The sequence below is a fragment of the Arachis stenosperma genome, chromosome 6 (assembly GCF_014773155.1).
Source record: "Arachis stenosperma cultivar V10309 chromosome 6, arast.V10309.gnm1.PFL2, whole genome shotgun sequence".
NCBI lineage: Eukaryota > Viridiplantae > Streptophyta > Magnoliopsida > Fabales > Fabaceae > Arachis > Arachis stenosperma.
Genome location: NC_080382.1, coordinates 142348931 through 142370887, shown reverse-complemented (window position 1 = coordinate 142370887; position 21957 = coordinate 142348931). Strand labels below are relative to the sequence as shown.

General features: G+C 30.0%; 2 protein-coding genes across 2 annotated transcripts; one reads left to right on the top strand and one right to left on the bottom strand.

Annotated features, from left to right (window-relative positions):
- Positions 1-208: 208 nt before the first annotated feature.
- LOC130932486 (glycine dehydrogenase (decarboxylating), mitochondrial) lies at positions 209-7354 on the bottom strand. The gene is made up of 16 exons (XM_057861816.1): positions 6525-7354; positions 5482-6044; positions 4889-5131; positions 4729-4806; positions 4523-4623; positions 4244-4439; positions 3994-4119; positions 3503-3688; positions 3273-3386; positions 2694-2846; positions 2132-2320; positions 1950-2027; positions 1736-1861; positions 1544-1642; positions 1057-1174; positions 209-741 (listed from the first exon to the last, which is right to left on the bottom strand). Exons 1-16 carry the CDS (start codon positions 7183-7185, stop codon positions 647-649), a joined length of 3126 nt encoding a protein of 1041 aa, XP_057717799.1. The 5' UTR covers positions 7186-7354; the 3' UTR covers positions 209-646.
- A 9872-nt stretch (positions 7355-17226) lies between these two features.
- On the top strand, positions 17227-21957 carry LOC130935691 (putative wall-associated receptor kinase-like 16). Its single transcript, XM_057865557.1, has 3 exons — positions 17227-18194; positions 20032-20196; positions 20603-21957. Exons 1-3 carry the CDS (start codon positions 17315-17317, stop codon positions 21814-21816), a joined length of 2259 nt encoding a protein of 752 aa, XP_057721540.1. The 5' UTR covers positions 17227-17314; the 3' UTR covers positions 21817-21957.

The window sequence follows — 21957 nt, the reverse complement described above, 5'->3', positions numbered from 1 at the left end:
TACGTGTTTTGAATAGTTGCTGAAAGTATTTATGTTTTTGTAATACAAAAGAAATATTGATAGGTAAAATTTCAAGGCTTATTTATCCTTCCATCTAATACTGATTTTCACCTTACAGTCAAAATGGATCTCCACCTTGCTTCATGTAGGTATTCTACACTCTACAGTATATAACGAAAAATTGGAAGGGATGATAAATAGTTAAACATAAAGCATAAAGTACTTGTCATCTTAACTAATCTCATATTTATTATTGTTATACATAGTTAATAAATAAAAAGCGGATTCATATGCACATTGATGCCTATTAATACACTAGCTGAGACTAATGAGTTTATTCAAACGTATGATTTACTGATTTTACATGCATACGAATATGTAACTTTAATAGCACTTAATTCTACTACCTGACCAATATTCTAAATTTTTTCCTTTTTTTTTTGGGTGAACTTTCCCTCTATTTTATTAAGATGGAGAGGGGAAAGAGCAGATATGTGTTGTGGTTGTATGAAACTTAAGAGCATTGGATTATCATCATTATCATATTCAGAAGCAAAAGTCAGCAGCTGCAATGACTGTATAAATAGGAGAAGGAGTTTATGTACAACTAGAAATGATGAAAATGCTTGATGAAAGGAATGAGGGACTATGCGGTTGCAGCAGCTTGTTCTTCGGCGACCTGTGCTGCCGGCAGAAGGGTGCAGATGAGGTTGCGGTCGCCATACACATTATCAACACGCCCTGATAACAACCAACCATAGTTTTGAATTCATTAGTCTATATCTATTGGAGAGAGAGAAAATTATGGAAATTAAAATGAGTGGTTATGGATATTTCTAGAGCATGCATTAAATGTTCTTAAGGAACACACAAGAGTTACCTGCAGTGAAGTTACAACTAAATTATTGCAGGGTAACACTCATGTTTGTTGATCCTTAGAAAAGTAATAGAACTGTCCTACCTTTTTTTTTCATTATTCTGACCAATTCTTTGATGATGTAGCATTGATGCTTAGTATATCTTACAATAGAGACAAGTGAACAATCGTATAGTTACCTGTTGTAGGCCAGAACTTTGCGACGCGGAGCCAGGGAGCTGGGAAGGCTGCATATTCCCTGGAGTATGGTTTGGTCCATGCATCTCCCATGAGCAATGATGGTGGATGAGGAGCTCCCTGCAAAATATTTAAGATAATCACTCAAAAGTGCACGAATTAGGTTGAAATTGTAAACATAATATCTAGACAAGTATAAATAATCACTCTTCATGGGTTTGGGAAGGGTGAAAATTTTCAATGGAGGAGTTTGATGTGTTTCACTTGAAAGTTGAAACTCATCCGTGAAAATTTCCACCCATGTTGGGTTTGTTTGCTATGTTGGTAAAAAATGAGGGATTCATTTTCATGAATAGGCTCCATATGTAAAATCAAACAGAGTTTATCAACGAAATTTTACCCCGATATTTGCCAATATGAGATGCAATCTAAAGAAGTATTTTTCTTCTCATTAATATTATCAGAGTCGAGAGAACAAAAGGTTTTTACCTTGAGCACATTGTTGTTAATGTCAGCTTTTCCTTTCTCTATCTCAGCAATTTCTTCTCTGATGGAAATAAGAGCATCACAGAACCTGTCTAACTCAGCCTGCAATGAATATAAGAAAAAGACATCACAACAAAGAAACTTCAAGGAAAAGTGGAGATAATTAAAAATAGAAGTTTTTTCAGAAAGGTCTACCTTGCTTTCACTTTCAGTGGGTTCAATCATGAGTGTGCCAGGTACAGGCCATGACATTGTTGGTCCATGGAAGCCATAGTCCATGAGGCGCTTTGCAACATCTTCAGGCTCTATTCCAGCAGTGTTCTAAAATTGAAATCGCATTACAGAGAATCAGACATGAAGAGTTCTGGCTAATTGAGAAAAGCAACTTCAAGTTATCAAGTGATCCTACCTTAAAGCCTCTTAAGTCAATGATGAATTCATGAGCAACAGTTCCATTGACTCCACGGAAAAGAACAGGGTAATGATTCTGTATACATCAAAGTATATGTGAAAACAAGTTTTAACAACTCATAAGAAGAATAAAAAGTTATAGGGAAAAGAAGCACAAATTATCTATAAGAAAGCACAAACCTCCAATCGTTTCGCCATGTAGTTCGCATTCAAAATGGCTATCTTTGATGCATCGGTGAGTCCTTTCGAACCCATCATGGCAATGTAAGTGTAGGAGATTGGCAATATGAGTGCTGAGCCCCAAGGTGCAGCAGAGATGGTACCAAGAGGTTGAGAGTTCTCCGGGGCGGGAATTCCACCAGTGGGTACCTTCATTATGATATCAGATAATTAAATACAAAGAAGACCAAAGATTTTATTAACATCAACTTAAAAAAATGGTTTATCATAAAATAAAAAAAAATAAAAGGATCTCAGTTCAATAATTCATAAAAACCATCTCTTCTAAAATCATGACCTGTTAGGAAGAGGTACATAAATAGTTTTAAGTAGCTGCTTAGATGCATATAAAGGGTTTTATATCTATTAGATCATATACAAGGAGTAACAATGTCATCCAGTTTGGTGGAAGAAAAACTAAGGACTCTATTAAAAGTTAAAATCATGTGCTTTTAGTGAAATAACTAAAATCATGCATGTATATTACACAAAATTTCATCATAACCAAATAAAAAGGGCTTACCACAGGGTGTGAAGGTAAAAATGGTGCCAAGTGTTTCTTTACACCAATTGGACCCATACCAGGGCCACCTCCTCCATGAGGGATGCAAAATGTCTTATGGAGATTGAGATGGCAAACATCTGCTCCAATCCAACCAGGGCTTGTAAGACCCACCTGCAAACACAAACATTACAAACATCATTCAAAGTTAGGCACGACTGCGCAAATTGTTTCCTTTTCGATCAACATGATATGTAGACGAGCCTTGTTATTTGAACCCATTTTTCAGACACTAGACACCACACTCACAAAAGTCATGCAGGACCCATCATTACAAGATTATCTATCTTCTTACACAATACATTCTTTTTCCCACTTGGTATCTGGTGTCAACCAAGACTTGGCGTTCAAGAAACAATTTGTATTCAGAACGGGGCTAAAATTACATAAGTTGTATACTGTCAAGTTTTAGAACACTATAGGGGTTAAGATTTTGAATTAACATAACTCACAATTTGGATAGACCAGAAAAAAAGGAGAGAAACTGGTTTCATGTTACACAAACGTACATTAAGGTAAAATATGCATATAAAAACAAACCTGTGCATTCATATTGGCACCATCCATGTATACTTGGCCTCCATTATCATGAATAATCTTGCAAATCTCATCTATACCCTCTTCATAAACACCATGGGTTGAGGGATATGTTACCTACAATCAAATCATAACCAAACTTAGTATAGAAAAGGCTCAAAGTTTGACAATAATGTCAATTTGCTGATATAACTAGAATATACAAGTATCAATCTATAGAAAGCAAATTTTACCATAAGAGCTGATAAGTTGTCCTTGTGAGTTTCAGCGGCCTTCCTCAACTCTGCAATGTTAATGTTACCCTTGGCATCGGTTCCCACAGATACAATTTTCATGCCACACATGGCAGCACTGGCAGGATTTGTACCATGTGCCGAGACAGGTATAATGCAAACATTGCGGTGGTGGTCTCCTCTTGCCTGCAGTTTCCAATTTCCAAAATAATTAAGAACCATTGCAGGAATTTATTTAAGCAACATTAAAAAACAAAAAATTGATCTCTTATAAATATATAGCAAGAGACAATAGGACAACTGAAGGTTATCAACTATCGGATGAAATGAACAAGTACAATGTTAAATAAAAATGTCAAATACTGCTTTGGAATGTAAGTAAATCAGAAGAGTCATAAATTAACTCATAAATTGATAAAAATCCTTTCCAATAGCAAATATTTTCCATAAAAGTTAAGCAGACATATTTAAAATGAGCCAAGTCATCATACCAAATGATATGCTCGAATAACCATCAGCCCAGCATACTCTCCTGCAGCTCCAGCATTTGGTTGCAAAGAGAAGGAGTCAAACCCGGTGATGGTACACAGCAAGTCACCCAAATTGTCAAACATTTCCTGACACCAAATTTTATTGTTTAGACACAAAATAAAATAAAAAAATCCCTTCTCTCCCATATTTTCAGGCCAAAGATCATTTATAAGAATCTAAAAGGAACCATTTGAACATCTAACTAGCTACCTGATAACCTTGAGCCTGTTCAGTTGGTGCAAAAGGGTGAATATCAGTGAAGCTGGGCCATGTTACTGGCATCATCTCAGTTGTTGCATTCAACTTCATAGTACAAGATCCAAGTGGAATCATGCTGTGGCATAATGAGAGATCCTTGGATTGTAACCTATGAATGTACCTGAGTAACTCATGCTCAGTGTGGTACCTATTAGAACAAAATAAAGTTGAGGTAAGTTTCTAAAAATGTAACCAGAGGAATTATATTCAGATTCCATATGAAGGGATTACGTGTTGAAGATAGGGTGTGTCAGATAAGGGCTGTCCCTAGTTAATCCAGAAGGAATCGCAGACTCGACTTCTGGCGCAAGAGAAGCAGCTGTGAAGGAAACCTGTGTATGAACAAACATTTTAGAGGGACTTAAATAATTCAAGATTAATGATACAATTGATAGTTATGAAAAGGATACATCATATTATATATTAATCATACTTACTGGCTTGCCACCAGCAAAGACTTTGAGAAGTGTATCAACATCCTCCAATGAGGTTGTTTCATCAAAAGCAACGGTTATCTGAAAAGCAACCAAGCTCAATAATCCAAAGACAAACAAATGATATTAATTGATTTGAGTTGCAACAAAAATAAACACTTACAGTTTTTCCATCTACAACTCGCAAGTTTATTTCACTTTCCACAGCAGCATCAGCGATTGCGTGGGCATTGGGAACCTTAACCTTCACAGTGTCAAAGAAGGGAAGATCCTGAACTTCTACTCCAAGTTTCTTCAATCCCAGGGCAAACACGCCAGCAAGACCATGAACGCGTTGAGCAATGGTCTTAAGGCCTTCAGGTCCATGATATACAGCAAACATAGCAGCCATATTTGCAAGCAGTGCCTATGATAGTTATAAGAACCATTCATATGCGCTCATTAAAATAATTTAAGCATTTTGAAGAGATTGTATACGATATGATATCAAAGAATATATATAACTGAATAATATACAGGTTGAATGGTAAATAAAAGTACGTACAATATCTGTGTGTCATGTTAGAAATATAATTAAATCATTTATGTGTAACACTATGGTGGTGGTTCATAACACAGAACTTCCAAACCAAACTTGAACTGGAACAGAAATAGACACTTTAGAATTTACAAATTAAAACTTCTAAATAAGTTCTGAAGTCTACACACAGGACAACTATATAGCTAAAATTGGTTGAACCAAATCAGCAAAGTTACCTGAGCAGTGCAAATGTTGCTAGTAGCCTTGTCCCTCCGAATATGCTGTTCCCTTGTTTGCATCGCCATTCTCAAAGCCGACTTTCCAGAAGAATCAACACTGACACCAATAATCCTCCCAGGCATCATCCTCTTGTACTCTTGTGATGTTGCCAAGAAAGCGGCATGAGGCCCTCCATAACCCATTGGAACACCAAACCTCTGAGCCGAGCCAACAACAATATCTGCCCCCAACTCACCAGGAGGCTTCAACACAGTCAGTGCCAAGAGATCACTGGCCATAACAACCTTAACCCCATGAGCATGTGCCTTCTTGATAAACTCCCCATAGTCCAGAATCTCACCCTCAGTCCCGGGGTACTGAACAAGCACACCACAAACATCACCTTTTGAGTAATCAATATCCTTAAGATCCACGGTGGCAACCTCAAGATCAAAACCAGCAGCCCTTGTCTTGCATATATCAATTGTTTGAGGATGACAGTTACTTGCAATAACAAAAGTCTTCTTCTTCCCTTTCTGGATGTTGTTACACATAGACATTGCTTCAGCAGCAGCAGTTCCTATTGAAAAATTAATTAATTAACAAAGAGTTATACATACATGATTACATGTTACATTCATAACCAACTAATAACACCCATCGACCGAGCATAGATATTCGCAGCCTTAGCTCAAAAGGCAAAGAGGCCGGAGAGGCTCTCACCCCTCACCTAATAAGTCAGCAAGATAAAGATGCCAGATTTGAATCTACCAATCAAATCCAAGACTCCCCTTCATAACTAACTACATAGCCTCACAAAGCAAGACTCACCCTTCATTTGTAAGTTGTAACTAGTATTAGCAGCCTTGAGTTGCAAGGCAAAGAGGCCGGATTCAAATCCACCAACAGAATCTGTGGCCTCATATACAGTACCATCGTGCCAGGACTCAGAAGCAAAAACAAACAAAATGAATGAACTAACTAACTAACTCCCTCCTAACTGTCGGTAACAGATCTAACAAACTTCAAAACAGTAAAATAACCGAATTGGCGGAGTTACCTTCATCAAGCAATGAAGCATTGGACATAGGCAAGCCAGTGAGATCAGTGATCATGGTCTGGAAATTAAGCAATGACTCGAGACGGCCCTGCGAAATCTCAGCCTGGTAAGGAGTGTACTGCGTATACCAAGCAGGGTTCTCCATGATGTTCCTCAAGATGACAGGTGGCACATGAGTGTTGTAATATCCCATTCCAATAAAAGACTTGAAAACTTTGTTCTTCGACGCCAAATCCTTCATGTGCTCAATCATCTGGCCCTCCGTCAATCCTGCATCGAACTTAGAGAAGGCGAAGTCGTTGAGGCGAATGGATTTGGGAACGGTGGCGTCGATGAGGGAATCAAGAGAGTCGAAGCCGCAAGACTGAGCCATCTTGCTCTGTTCTTCTTTGGTAGCGGAGTTGTGGCGGCGTGGGAAGGTGTCGCTGGGCTGGAGGGCAGTAACGGAAATTCGGCGAGTTTGTTGTTGAGAGAAATGATGGAACGATGCTCTGTTGCGGAGAACAGAGGGAGTTACGGTGGAGACGCATCTGGAGGGAGAGTAGAGAACGGGGGAGGAAGAGGAAGAGTTGGAGAGAGGCTCGTGGCGACGGTGCTGTTTTGTCTGAGAGAGGAGGCGCTTCAGAATGGCGCGGTTTGCGAGCCTCCTTGCACGTTCCATCAATGAATGCAGAGATTCAATCGATACAATGAAAGAAATGAGATTTGTCTTGAGCTTCTTCTTCTTCTTCTTCTTCTTCTTCTTCTTATGTTACGATTACGATTCCATTGGAGTGTGTGAAGTGAGTGGAGGATGGTGGATTGGACCTCCCGATAATATAGTGTGGTTCCTGGCTACAAATCTATCAAAATTTTTTAAATAAAATAAACGAATACTTACATTTTAGCTTTTATTTTTGCATGAAAACAGTCCGTATAAAAAAATAGTTGATAATAAATTAGATATTTATCATTTTTAATTTATTTTTTCTTATCTTCGTATGATTTTTTAAAAGTAAAAACTCACACAGTTTGTTTTCATGTAAAATTATTAGTTGAAAATTGATAGATAATAATTTAGAAGAGTGTTAAAAAGTTAGCAATTTTGCGAAAATATTTGGTAACCAAAGAAAATCAGCCAAAAACAGTCATGACTTGCCTTATTTAGCATTCATTAATTGTTGCGACAGTTAATAAATGTTAAATAAAGCAATTTCTGACTGTTTTTTTTTTTTGTCTCCCTAGCATTACCCGCAACTTTTGCAAAAATGTTTGGTAATTTCATCCAATTTTTGTAATTTATAACCATTAAATAGCCATTAATAATGATTTTAATGGTGTGAGATTGATGTAAAATTTCATCTAATATCTTACTTTTTTTTACTAGTTACATGTAGGCCAGAATTTAATAAAATTGCTGGCCCTTAGACTTTTTCAATAATTTAATCAAACATATCAAATTAGTTAACAATTCTCAACTAATAACTTTATATTAACAAGATGAGTTTTATGGGAGTGAATTCTCTATAATAGAGAAAAAACTGGATGATTTCAATTGTGTAATCTTATATTTTATTATTTTTTCTTATATTTATTTTTTATCCTATTTATAAAATTAATTATGAAAAATTACATTTTATTCTCTCATGTTAAAAAAAAAATTGAGAGGATGTATTTTCTGAATTTTACTAGTAAAGCGTTTAATATAAAGTAAGATGAAAGGATGGATTAATTAAGGAATTAAATTTAACGTAGAAAATAAAAAAAAAAAAAAACATGAGACCCTGAATATTTTGTGAGGATGATAAAGTGTAGATTCAAGATCTGGTGGAGATGGTAGGTGGTTGGTGACTGTGCGCCCACCAATGAAGGAAAAGGACACATTCCAAAGTTATCACTGTCTCATGTATTTACAAAACACCACCACAAACCGTGGAACTCAAATAAATGTATGGAAGGCATTCAATCTTTAAGGATTGAGTTTCAATGGAAGACATTAAAAGGGTGTTAGATTTTGGGGAATTAATACAACTTCAATTCTCTTTCCCCTTTTTTCTTTTTCTATTTTATTTTTTTATTTTTTGGGTTTTTATGTAGGATTGTAGCAAGTGAAGTTGCTGGCAGAATCTCTTTCACAATTGGCTTATCTTGAGTGTGTAATTTGGCAGAAAGAAACAAATGGGTACTTGGGGTTGGTGTTTTTAGGGCATGAAAAATAATGTGACTCACTTAGATCCAAGTGAATGGTGTATGTAATCACACGCTAGAAAATAACCAAGTAACCGTCACAATCAAAAACAACTTGAGATTTTGATTAGAGTATACTTAGGCTATTCTACTAATTTTAATTTTTTTGAAATTTTTGAGGTATTTGCGCAGCACACACTGGATTAGTAAATGAGATAATTGTGGTGGTTATTGTGTTTAATGCTGACTGACAAATGCAATCTAGATTCTGAAGTTGTAAGTCAAAGATTTTTGTTCCCCGTGGCTTCCTCTACCTTTGAATCCATATTAATAGTATAAGAGGATTTTTTTCAGGGAAAAAAAATCTGACTAAAAAAAAAATTTTTTTTTATGAGCCAAATTTATATATATCTTAAAAATACATGTTAAAATTTTGAATATTTTTTATTTTGATTTTATAACAATTACATTAACAAATTAAATTTTGTACATTTTTATAAAATAATTTTAATTAGTAATTTTAATATATGTTTTTATGGATGTAGTTTATCATTTGGATCTTTTTATATGTATGATTATTTAAGTTGTTTATTATTTTTATTGTGCTCCATCTAAGTGTGTAAACAGATGAATCATGAAATGTGATTTTTATTGCTATGACCTTTAGGAAATCGGAGACATTGATTTCCTTTTTTAAAAATATTATTTGTACATTAAAATTATTAGTTATTAAAATTAGTTATTAATATATTCATATATAAATATATGTGTAATTTAATTTATTTTTAATGTGTATTTATATTTTAACATATATTTTATACTGGTGATAAACTTTAATGACTGATTTTAGTATACAATATCATTACTCTTATTTCTTTATATGGTGATGTCCATAAATCATATTGTCCGATTTACATTGTCTAATTTAAAAAAAATAATCACAAATCAAATAGTTTAATTTGTGTTTTTCAAAAATAAAAGAAAATTACATTAAAATTAGATTTTTTTTATTTTTGTTTTCAAAAATAACAAAATTTAAAAGTATAAATCAGATCGAATATGATCTTATTTATAGTTTATTTTCCCTCTTCAAACAAATCAGATTGTCCCATTGATTAATATCAATAAAAAAATAATGTTATATAAAAAAATTCAAATTTTCAATAACCACATATTACACATATATTTAATCATCAATTTTTTTTGTTTGGTAATATCTCCTAATCTGATAGGTCAAGGCTTAATTCGCCGCAAATCAAAACTCTATTTAATGATTTGCCTATTTAAGTAGCAATAAAAGTGAGATATAAATAAGTTTATTTTTTAATAATAATATGCAATTAAATAATAATATAACATTTCTTTTAGCTCTCTTAGATCATTTATTTTTAGTTTTCTATAGGATGTAAGTCTATTTTCTTTTAAGAAAGTACCTACCTGTCATGAGATTCTCCTTACACCATTAATAAGGATTAAATGTTTAATGAATCTAATTAACTATCAACTAGGTTAAATCTCGGTCATTTATTTGTTTTGTACATGGATTCTCATTATATCAAAATGATTTTTACTCATAAACTTATTATTTATAATAAATAAATAAAATAATTATGTGACCGTGAGGGCCTGAGAGGGTTCATGCGTCTAAAGCAAAATGGAAATGGTAAGGTAGTAGGTGGACACTAGCAAAATAAATAAATAATATAATTAAAGAAATAAATAAGTACAAAGAAAGAAAAAATGGGAAAAATGAGTTGGTGAAAGGACACTATTTTGGGGCTAAAGAATCTCAATTGGTGTGGAAGAGAATAATATCAATTTCGCTTAAGGTGGTAGGTGAGGGAAAAGAGATGCACATTTAACACTATGCAAATTATTATGCTTAATAAAAGGAAAAATAATGGTAGGTATCTATGGTAATTGAATAAATAAGGGGTTTGGTATGTACAATAGTAATAGTATTTGCAATAAGGGTTGAAATGCTAGGAAAACAAAAAAAAAACAGCCAAAATTTGTTTTATTTAATATTTATTAATTGTTGTAATAATTAATAAATACTAAATAATGTAAGTTATAACTGATTTTGGCTAATTTTCTTTAGTTACTAAATATTTTTCTTGCAATAATATATTCAACCAAACCGATGACTAAGATCCAAAGATTAAGGAAACTTATTTGCATATTTATTGAGATTGCTTTTACTAATTCTAAAATGGATTTACTTTTTTTAGTATATACATTCAATACATTAATATTTTAATTTGGCTTCTTATGAAAGTTTAAAACTTTTGAAAATTTACCTAGTCACGTCAAAAATAGAATTATAAGACAAATACTCTCAAATACAAAGATAAAAATAAAAAATAATTTGATTAGGAAAATCTATTTGAGATTTTTATTTTTTAGGTTATGTTTGTTTTTTAGAACTGATACTCAGATTGTGACGAAATATTGTATTTAATAATTAGAGATTATAACCAAAATTTTAATTTAACTTTTTCAAACATAATCTTAGTTATCTTTTCTCTAGTTTTTTTTTAAATATATATAAATATTTGTCATTGATTAATTTAATGAGGTGAACTTGTTTGCTCATTACTTCACTTGCCTTATAAAAAAAGGAGTTTCATTGATTCTGAACCTTTTTTCCATCGATTTGGATGGTTAAACTAACGGAAGAGTTTTAAGTGTATTAAAAATATCGGTGTTATAATTTTTTTAATTATTAATTTAAATTATAAAAATATATATAATATATATTAATTAAAATTAATTATTAAAACAATTAGAACACTAATATTTTTGATACACTTAAAATTTTTCTTAAACTAAATATGGAAGAGAAGATGTTATAAAAGTGTCGGCATAATTGCACTTTCAACCTTGCTAGACCTTTGGTCCAAAAGGGGAGTCAGATTCTCATATAATATGCATTAATATGACGATGGTTTTAAAAATTGACAAAGAAAAAAAGTACTTGGATTTAATGTTCCATATCCTCTTTATCAAGTCTTTTTCAATTAAATATTATCAAAAACTTTTATAAGATATATACTACATCTTAATTAGTTTATAAAATTCCAATACTATAAGATTTCAATTTATTGCTGAGAGGAAAGTAGAGTTATAATGGCATGATTCATTGGTCCGGTGGAACAAATGGGTGATCTTTCCTTTTACCAGTAAATCCTTTCGTTCACCCTCCTTTTTTTTCTATGGTTGCACAATGTTTTTATAGATGATTTAATGGATATATTTCTCAGCGTTTTAAATTTTTATAAATAAAAATAATAGTTTATTTGAGATAAAATACCTTTTCTAATATATCTTTTATTTTTAAAAAAATATTATATCATTTAATTTGTTGTTATTAGGATTTAGGAAAATACACAATTATTTTCCCAAACTATGTTATATATGCATTTTAGCTACTACATTTTTCAAAATGTATAAATAATGAACAAATTGACCATTATTTTGTAATTCTTAACCAAAAAATGTAGACTTTAGTTAAAATGCAAGGAAAACCATTTATATTAACTAAAATTCATATTCAAAAAATATGAAAATAAATTATTGTACCGATTTATAAAATCTATAAATTAAAATGCGCACATTCACACCACACTAAAATAGTACAATACCAAATTACCAATAACAGATACTAACGCTACCTTTTTTTTTTTTTTTGTCTTGAACGCTAACTTACAGAAATTATTTTTAATATGGAAAGAGAATTGATGTTTTAGTTGAATATTGATATTTAAAGTGTATTACAATATTGTATAAATTATTTAACACACTTTTATGTATTGACTAAGATGTTACTACCTGTTCAACACGCCTCCACGTGTTGGCCAGAATTCTGCTATGTGTTGCACCACGTCCCCACATGTTGACTTCTCACAAAAAAATTCACCTATTAAAAATTAGTGAGTTTTACGGTGCCTTTGTTATGTTGTCTAAATTGCCTAATTTTTTTTTTAAAGTAAAAAATAAAATGTTTAAAATAAAAAATAAATCATATAAAATTTATTAAATATTATTTATTTACCCTTTTTAGTAACTTAGATAAAAAGTGATAAACACTATAATATTCACCTTAAAAATTATACCAAATATTCTCATTTTTAACAAAAATACCAATATTTTTTTCATACAAAAAAAATTAGCCGACTGACTTATCTTTAAAAGTAAAGATTAAAATTGAATTGAGAGAGAGGGGGGTCTTCCTTGTGGTAAAAATATGTCTTATTCAGGTTTGGGCCTTATATAGTTTTCTTGCTAGGAGGCTTATATAATTTGATTTGGTCCATTATGAGGTAAACTTTTTCGTTTGGGCCTTGATTGTTTGGATTTTGATCAGTTGGTCTCTTTTTAGATAGGAACATATTGGCTTGCATTGGATAGTCTCAGATCAATTGAGAATCTACCTAAACAAGTGTCAAGAATTTGAATTCCACTTTGTACAATAATCTACATAGAGTCCGAGGAATACCATGAAAAAAAAAAAAACATTCTCCCAAAATTCCAAATTCCATTTCATTGACTTAATGACTTATCCCCAGCTGCCTTAAGAAACATGTTTCAAACGATTGTAGAGGAGCTGCTTTAACCCTTTATATAACTATTTGATAAAAAATTTTAGGCGTCATGATGTTTTATCGCCTAAAAAGAAAATGTATGTAACTGACTGTAACTAGTTGTCTTGTCCATCCATAAGAATTACAAGATAAAAAAAAATAGAAAATTTAAAAACTAAATTAAAGATAGTTTTGGAATTCGGATCTAAAAATATTGGGTTAATAATTAATTTATCTCAAAAAAAATATTCATTTTTTAAATTAACTTTCAAAAGATTAAATTAATCATATTAGTTTGATAATTTTTGAAAAATAAAATGTAAATCAAATTAGTCATTTAATTAATTAAATAATAACGGATCACGTTAAATATTACATAATATGATAACGTAGTATATTAATGCCATGTATTACAAATAATTGTCTAACATATCATGTCAGTGACATGTAAAATGCCACATGTTATCTGACATGTTATAAATTTGTTTAGAGTTAAATTAGTTTTTAAAGACATGCACGCAAATTATTTTTATTTCTAAAATTTTAAAAATTAATTAAATTAATTTTTATATAAATATCTCTTATTTTTTTCATAATATTAAATTTTTAATATTTTAAATACTATTCATTAATTTTAATATTATTTTTTAGGTCATAATAAACAAATTTTTTTACATAAAATAATAGAAATAATTAACTTATTAAAAAATAATTTTATCATTTGTATTTTAAAATTTTTCATTTTAAAATTTTAATTTTTCTTAGTGAAATTTTTTATTTAGATCATTTTATCAAATTATTATTAATTATATATTTAAAATTTTAATTTTTTGAATCTTATTAAATAAATATAGTAATTATTTTAAAATTTAATTTGTTTAGATTTTTTAGTTTATAATTTTTGTTATTGTTTAACTTATGTGATAGAACTCAATAATTAAAAAATTGATTGATGGAATCTCTGTTGAATCTTAATATCTTAATGTAATGTTTTTAATATTATTACTACTTTAATCCCCATTTCTTTATGTCTTTCCAATTTTTTTATTTAATTTTTGGTTTTCCACGATATCTCTTAACTCGACATGTCAATGACTAATTTTTTGTGAACCTGAGCTCCATTTAAGGGGTCTGTCGCTGGCCAATTGGTTACTGCATGCACAATGCGAAATTTGAACCCCTCACACTTGTTTAAGCGGACGAGTGAACTGATTACTCGACCAACCAAAGTTGGTTAAAAAGAATTTTGAACTAAAACGAAAGATGATATGTCAGATAACACGTGACACACGCGACACATTAGTCAGACATATCAACCAATCATTTTGTGACATGTGCCATTAACCTATCACATCATTATGTGACATGATATTTAACGTGACACATTATCGTCTGATCAACGAAATAATCAATTTAATTTATATTTTATTTTTTAAGAACTAATATGATTAATTTAACTTTTTGAGAACTAATTTAAAAAAAATAACTTTTTAAAAACGAATTACTATTAACTTTAAAAATATTTGTAAGCTCTTATCTTATGGGAAAAAAGAAGAAAATATAGAAATTGAAAAACAAGGGAGGAGGAGTAGAGGAGAGGATCAAAGCGGGAAAAAAAGGGGTTGTGAGGAGAAGAGAAGCTTTTGTAAAGTGTTGGATTTGTATGTATTAGTCTTACTATGTGGTTTCTCTTTTTTTATTTAGAGTAAAGTATTGTTTTTATCTTTAGTGTTTAGGGTAAGTTTTAAAGTTGTTCCTAACATTTCAATCGTCCTATTTAAGTTTCTAACGTTTCAAAATTGACTCAATGTTGTCCTGCCGTTAGGGATCCATTAACAGAATTGACGGCGGGACAAAATTGAGACGATTTTAAAACGTTAGGAACTTAAATAGAACGAAAACGTTGGGGGACAAAAATTATACATAGAAATAAATTTTAATTTTATCCTTCAATAATATCAATTTTTTACTATACATAGTATTCAATTATTTTTTAATCATATATAAGTAAATTACACTTAATCATATTACTTTTATTTTAAATAAATTAAATTTTTTTTAATTTTACTCTTAAAAAATTTTTAGTTATTATGAAATGTTTATAAAATGACTAGTATATAAATTTGTAGAAAAGAAAAAAATAATATATATACAATAAAATATAAAGTATACCTTTTGTCTCTAATGTATCAAAATTCTTTAAAATTATAAAAAAATAAATTTATTTAAAATAAAAGTAATGTGATTAAGTGTAATTTATTTAGATGTAATTAAAAAATAATTGAATACTATGTACAGTAAAAAATTAATATTATTGAAAGATAAAATTAAATTAAAATTTATTTTTTATGTATTGTTTTTGTCCCTAATGTTTTCGTCCTATTTAAGTTCCTAACGTTTCAAAATCGTCTCAATTTTGTCATGCCGTCAATTCTGTTAACGGATCCTTAACGGCAGAATAACATTGAGTCAATTTTAAAACCTTAGGAACTTAAATAGAACGATTGAAACGTTAAGGACAATTTTTGAACTTACCCCAAACGTTAGGGACAAAAACGATACTTTATTCTTTTATTTATCTATAATTTCAGAGTTATGGATGAATTTTCTGTGGTTAAAGCCAAAAGTGTAAAACGCAACGCCTTCACAAATTGTTTGCCATGGATTTTCCATTAGTAATAAGTTCACTCAAAACATAGACTTTTTCGATGGATTACTGAATTTGTCGATAAAGTTTGTGAAATTTTATCTCTTCTATTATGCGACAAAAAACTTGTAGCAAATTCTATAAGTAATTTTGACAAATAATTCTGCAGCAAAAAAACTGTCAGTAGTTAATGATTGTCAATAGTGTATTTTTTAGAGAAAAAAAAGAAGCAGAAAATGTAAAAGTAAAATTCTATGAAGCCTAAACAATAAAGAACAAGCGGACACATAAATTTTAAAATTTTATATAATTAATATATATATAATATAAAATATTTTTAAATAAATTATAATAATATTTTAATATTTATCAATACTAAAATATAAATAAAGATTTTAACTATTTTTATTTTTTAATTATATAAATATTTAAAATATTTTTTTAATAGATAATAATATATAATATTTTTAAATTTATTTTAAGAATATGGATTAAAAATAAGAATGAACGATACATAATAATATTTAGGTATGCTCAAACATATTTAAAAAAGTATTTTTATATTTTATTAAAAATTTAAGATATCATTGGACACAAAAAATTACACGTATCGAACAAGTGTCAAATGAGTGTCGCATTCTAAATATATTCGACATGTAGACATGACAATTCAACAAAATATCCGTATTTAATAATGTAAAATAATTGAAGAACAATATACTATATGTTTTTTTTTCACATTTTTAATTGCTTATAACATTCATGACCTCTCTAACAATTTAGGTATTATTTCATAATATTAATTAATATTTAGTAACTTGTGGAAATAAAAGCTTTCACAACAGGTTGTTAATGACTTGACTTGGCACACTTTTGCAGGGCAGAGATTCTAAGGTGCCAATTAAGAATCCACCACCTTCACTTAATTATTCCAGGATTGATATAATCATAATTAAAGTTAATAAGCCGTCCTGGTTAACATTATATTGATGTCACAACTTTTGATCCTCATTGAAATATATATACATAAAAGATGAAAGACATTTTATAAATCGTTTCATATTTGTTTGACTCTCTCTCTCGTCAGTGTTCGATATTTTCAAGAAACTTTTGTATGCTCATAGTCGTAGCTCATAAAATATTAATTGAGTGCTTACAAGACATGCATTAAAAATGTATTAAACTCTAAAAATATGTAAAGGTTTCTTTCTGGCAACAACTTGTCAACATGCATTTAACATTCAAAGCCCTATATAAAAGAGTTAGCCCTAGCATCACTCTTAGGTTCAAATTATAAACAGTGTAATTTTATCCTTAATTCAACACTATATCCAATTTATAAAAAAATTGTGTAAATTTCACCTGAAAATAAAATACAAAGTAATTTTGCGACGATGATGGAACCAGTGGTGATGGTGTTAATGGTACTATTAGTCATCCTGGCGGTTACGGCCGCCATGGATGACAATCAAACCCAAGTCCTAGAAGGCTGCCAAAGTTCTTGTGGAGACATTCAAATTCCATATCCATTTGGAGTTGGAAAATCATCAAAAACCGGTAAGAATTGTTATTTATCGGAGCGATTTAACCTAGTTTGCACAAATTCAACCTTACATAGAGATAGAGATTCAATGCCAATCATAGCCATAAACATCACCAAAGGCCAAGTTGACATGATGATTTTGATCTCAAAAAGTTGTTATGACAAAGATTCTGGTCCCACCATAACCGCTGGGACCGAATCATGGCTAAGAACCACTTATTACACAATTTCTAGCATGGACAACAAGTTCATAAGTGTTGGTTGTGACACTTATGGCTACCTAAATAGTTTCTTCGATGGTGCAACATATTCAACCGGTTGTTTAACGAGATGCTATCGAGAATCGACGATTATCGTCGACGGAAAATGCGCCGGGATTGGGTGTTGTCAAGTGGATATTCCGGCCGGAATGAGGAACAACACGGTTCAAGCATTTAGCTTTGAGAATTTCAATAGATCCTTGGGGTTCAATAATTGTAGCTATGCTTTTGTTGCCAAAAATGGAAATTATACATTTTCTAAGGATCATTTGGAAAATTTACCTTATGAGAGGATGCCTGTGGTTTTTGATTGGAGCGTTGGAAATGAGACATGTGAAGAGTCTTTGAAAAGTGGTAGCAATGTTTGTAAGGGTAATTCCAATTGTGAGGAATCAGAGGCTGGAAATGGTTATCTATGCAAATGCAAGGAAGGTTTTCAAGGAAATCCATATCATCCCATTGGTTGCATAGGTAATAATATTTACTTCATTTTATATTATTTTCCTTTACTATATATATTTATTTTATGACGAAACATTAAATTGTTTTCATATTAAGTTGATAATTGAAAATCATTAAGTGTTTGTTTGAATGTTATTAAATCGATAAAAAAAATTAATAAAATTTTTTTTTATTTTTTAGTGTGTTTGACAAATTTCTAATATATAATAAAAATAAAAATACTAAAAAAATAAAAAAATCATCTTTTTCTAGAAGTTACAATTTACATCTTTTTTTAAAAGATTTTTTTCTTAAAAAAAAGATGTTCACATAATAAACTAACAAAAAGTACTTTTATCTTATTTTACCAAAACATAATTGATAGATAAAAAGATATTTTTACAGGAGATATCCAAACATAAAATAATTTTTACTTTTATAAAAGATCTTTTAAAAGAATATCATTTAATTTTTCTTTCAAAAATGACATCCAAACAAACTTTAAATATTTTAATATATTTGACTAAAATATTATCTAACAATTTTTAGTTATTAACTTCACATGAACACACCTGAGTTTTCACCATTTTTTATTATTTTTTAATTGTGACTTTCTATCGCATTTTAAAACCGAAAAATAATGCTAGGTTCTTTTTTTTTAATTTAAAATGATGATTGAATTGTGTTATTTACTTAATTATACTCATTTAATTTGAGATAATTAAACACATAAAGATATCTTTATGTAGACACGTATGTATTATATCAAATAATTAGGTTAAATTATCTAAAAAAATTTAATTGTTTATTTTTCTTAAAGTGAGTAATTATCTTAATTTTAATTACCAAATCAACTGTCAACATATATCCTTCTGCTAGTTTGAACTATGGAAAAGTATATGTTGACTTGGTGTATAATATAAGATGAATATACAAAATATTTTTCTTAATAGTTAATTGTGTTTTCATTTTATCGAATAATATTTTCACATTTTACGGTTGATATTCACAAATTTAGTTTAAAGAGAAATTTAAAGAAACTGGAGGCTAGGAGAAAGATTCTTAATATATAAGCTATAGAAAAATATATTAATTTTAAAAAATTAGAGTATTACTGTTATATTTTAAGGAAAGTACGTAGGGATGAATATTTTTTAATTTAAAAAATTAGAGGATTACTCTTATATTTTAAAGAAAGTAGCGAATATTTTTTAAATTACACAATATATTTTAATATTTCTGATGATGAGTTCGTGTCCCGTTCTGCTCATCTCATTGCAAGATATATATTATAGATTATAAATTCCTGCTACTACTTTATATATATTTGCTTCAATTACAAATTAAAAAAAAAAGTACATGAAAGCTTGTCAAATATATCCTGAGCTTTGCGTTTTGTTTGCACTTGTGCAAGTAGGATTTATTTAATTTTTGCTTAGTCATCATGGCAATATCCGACAATATATAATAAATCAGATTGTAAAAAAAACTTACTTTATTAACTTAATATTCTAATTATATATATAATTTATAATTATATATTTATTATATTTAATATTATTTATTTATTTCATTAATAATTAAAAAATATAAAATAAAATAATTTTGAGCTAATTTGTTATTGTACAAATTTTTTTATATTCTTTAATTATCACGAGAATAATTAAGTAATATTACATGTAATAAATATGTAATTATTATTAAATTACTCTTTTATTTTAGTCTATGACAACAATAAAAAAGTCTCGTGACTCACAAATTCAGTCCAACTATTATATTAAATAAAATAAATTTATATTATTATTTCTATATTATTACCGATATTTTTTTTTGACAATTGTGTGATTTCTCTTGTGATGCTTTGCAGACATTGACGAATGTAAGACAGGAAAGCACAAATGCATAAGTGAAAGTAATTGTCTAAATACAAATGGGTCTTACACATGTTTTTGTCCTAAGCGTCAAACTGGAAATGGCACAAAGGAAGAAGGGGGATGTCAACAGCAAAATTTACTTCCCAAGGTTCTCATCGGTAACAACCTGAACAAAAAATACTTTAAAATATCCATTATTTTAAAATTTTAATATATTCAGACCCAATTATCTCCAAATAAATGTATTAAATTTTTGATGTGAAAAACATTTTAGAATGAATAAAGTAAACTTTTAGTCTATCTATAATCTATCAATAACCTTTAATATAATTTTGTTTTCTGCATGCATGGTAATTAGGTAAAAATTTATGTGTAGTTATCTTTATGTGAAGCTGATAATTAAAAATCATTAGATAATCTGACAAGTTTGATTAAATTATTATTTAATAGATTTTAGTTATTAATTTCACACAAAACAACTATACGTGAATTTTCACTTGGTAATTATAGTGAAAAAATATTTCAACAGTTGAAATAGTCCAATTAAGACACTTTTAAATATAGGTGCAAGTGGAGGAACCATTGCTGTTGTTGTGGCAACTTCGTTGTTTATTTTGACACATCAAAAAAGAAAGCACATCAAACTCAAACAACAATACTTTAAGCAAAATGGTGGCTTAATGTTGTTACAACAACTCTCTACAAGAGAAGAATCCTCACAAATTACTCAGATTTTCACATCAGAGGAACTAAAGAAGGCTACCAACAATTATGATGAGAACTTAATACTTGGAAGAGGAGGTTACGGTACAGTTTTCAAAGGTTTTCTTGACGATAATAGAATTGTGGCAATCAAGAAGTCTAAAATAGTTGATCATAGCCAAACAGAGCAGTTCATCAATGAGGTGATTGTTCTATCTCAAATCAATCATAGAAACATAGTGAAACTGTTAGGTTGCTGCTTAGAAGAAGAGGTTCCTTTACTAGTTTATGAGTTTGTTAACAATGGTACCCTCTTTGATTTTATTCACAATCAAATTCAAAACAATGTGAATAATTTGTTAACTTGGAACACACGTCTAAGGATAGCAGCAGAGGCTGCTAGTGCTCTATCTTATCTACACTCAGCAGCATCTATACCTATTATCCATAGAGATGTCAAGAGTGCAAATATTCTCTTAGATGACAATTACACTGCAAAAGTTTCCGATTTCGGAGCTTCCAGATTGGTTCCACTAGATCAAGAAGCGTTGGCCACCATGGTGCAAGGAACTATTGGATACTTGGATCCAGAATACATGCAAACGAGTCAACTAACTGAGAAAAGTGATGTGTATAGTTTTGGAGTCGTACTTGTAGAACTTCTAACAAGCGAAAAGCCTCTTTCTTTTGATAGGACGGAAGAAAAGAGAAGCCTTGCTCTTTACTTTCTGTCCTGTCTAAAAGAGGATCGCTTGTTTGAAGTCATTCGAGTCGAACTTTTGAGTGAAGAAAACAAGCAAGAGATTGAAGAGGTTGCTTTTCTTGCGGCAAAATGTTTGAGACTTAATGGGGATGAGAGACCAAGTATGAAGGAAGTGGCAATGAAATTGGAGGGATTACAGTTAATGCAAAAACAGCCTTGGATCAATGGGAACAAAAATTTGGAAGAGACTTGTTACTTGGTTCCCGGTTCATCATCCAAAACATGTGAATTTGGTGATAGGAGTTGCCATAAAAATGCTGGGTATGATAGCATCAGAGATCAAGTACTAATTTCTTTTGATGATGGAAGATGATTATGGCATCATTTTATGTTCAAGTTTTGTATAGAACCTTTTGTAATCTTTATGAACAAATATAACATAAATGAGCACAGAATATTTAGAAGTTGGTATCAAATTTGCAAGAACAAAAGCTCAATTATATCAGTTGAGTAA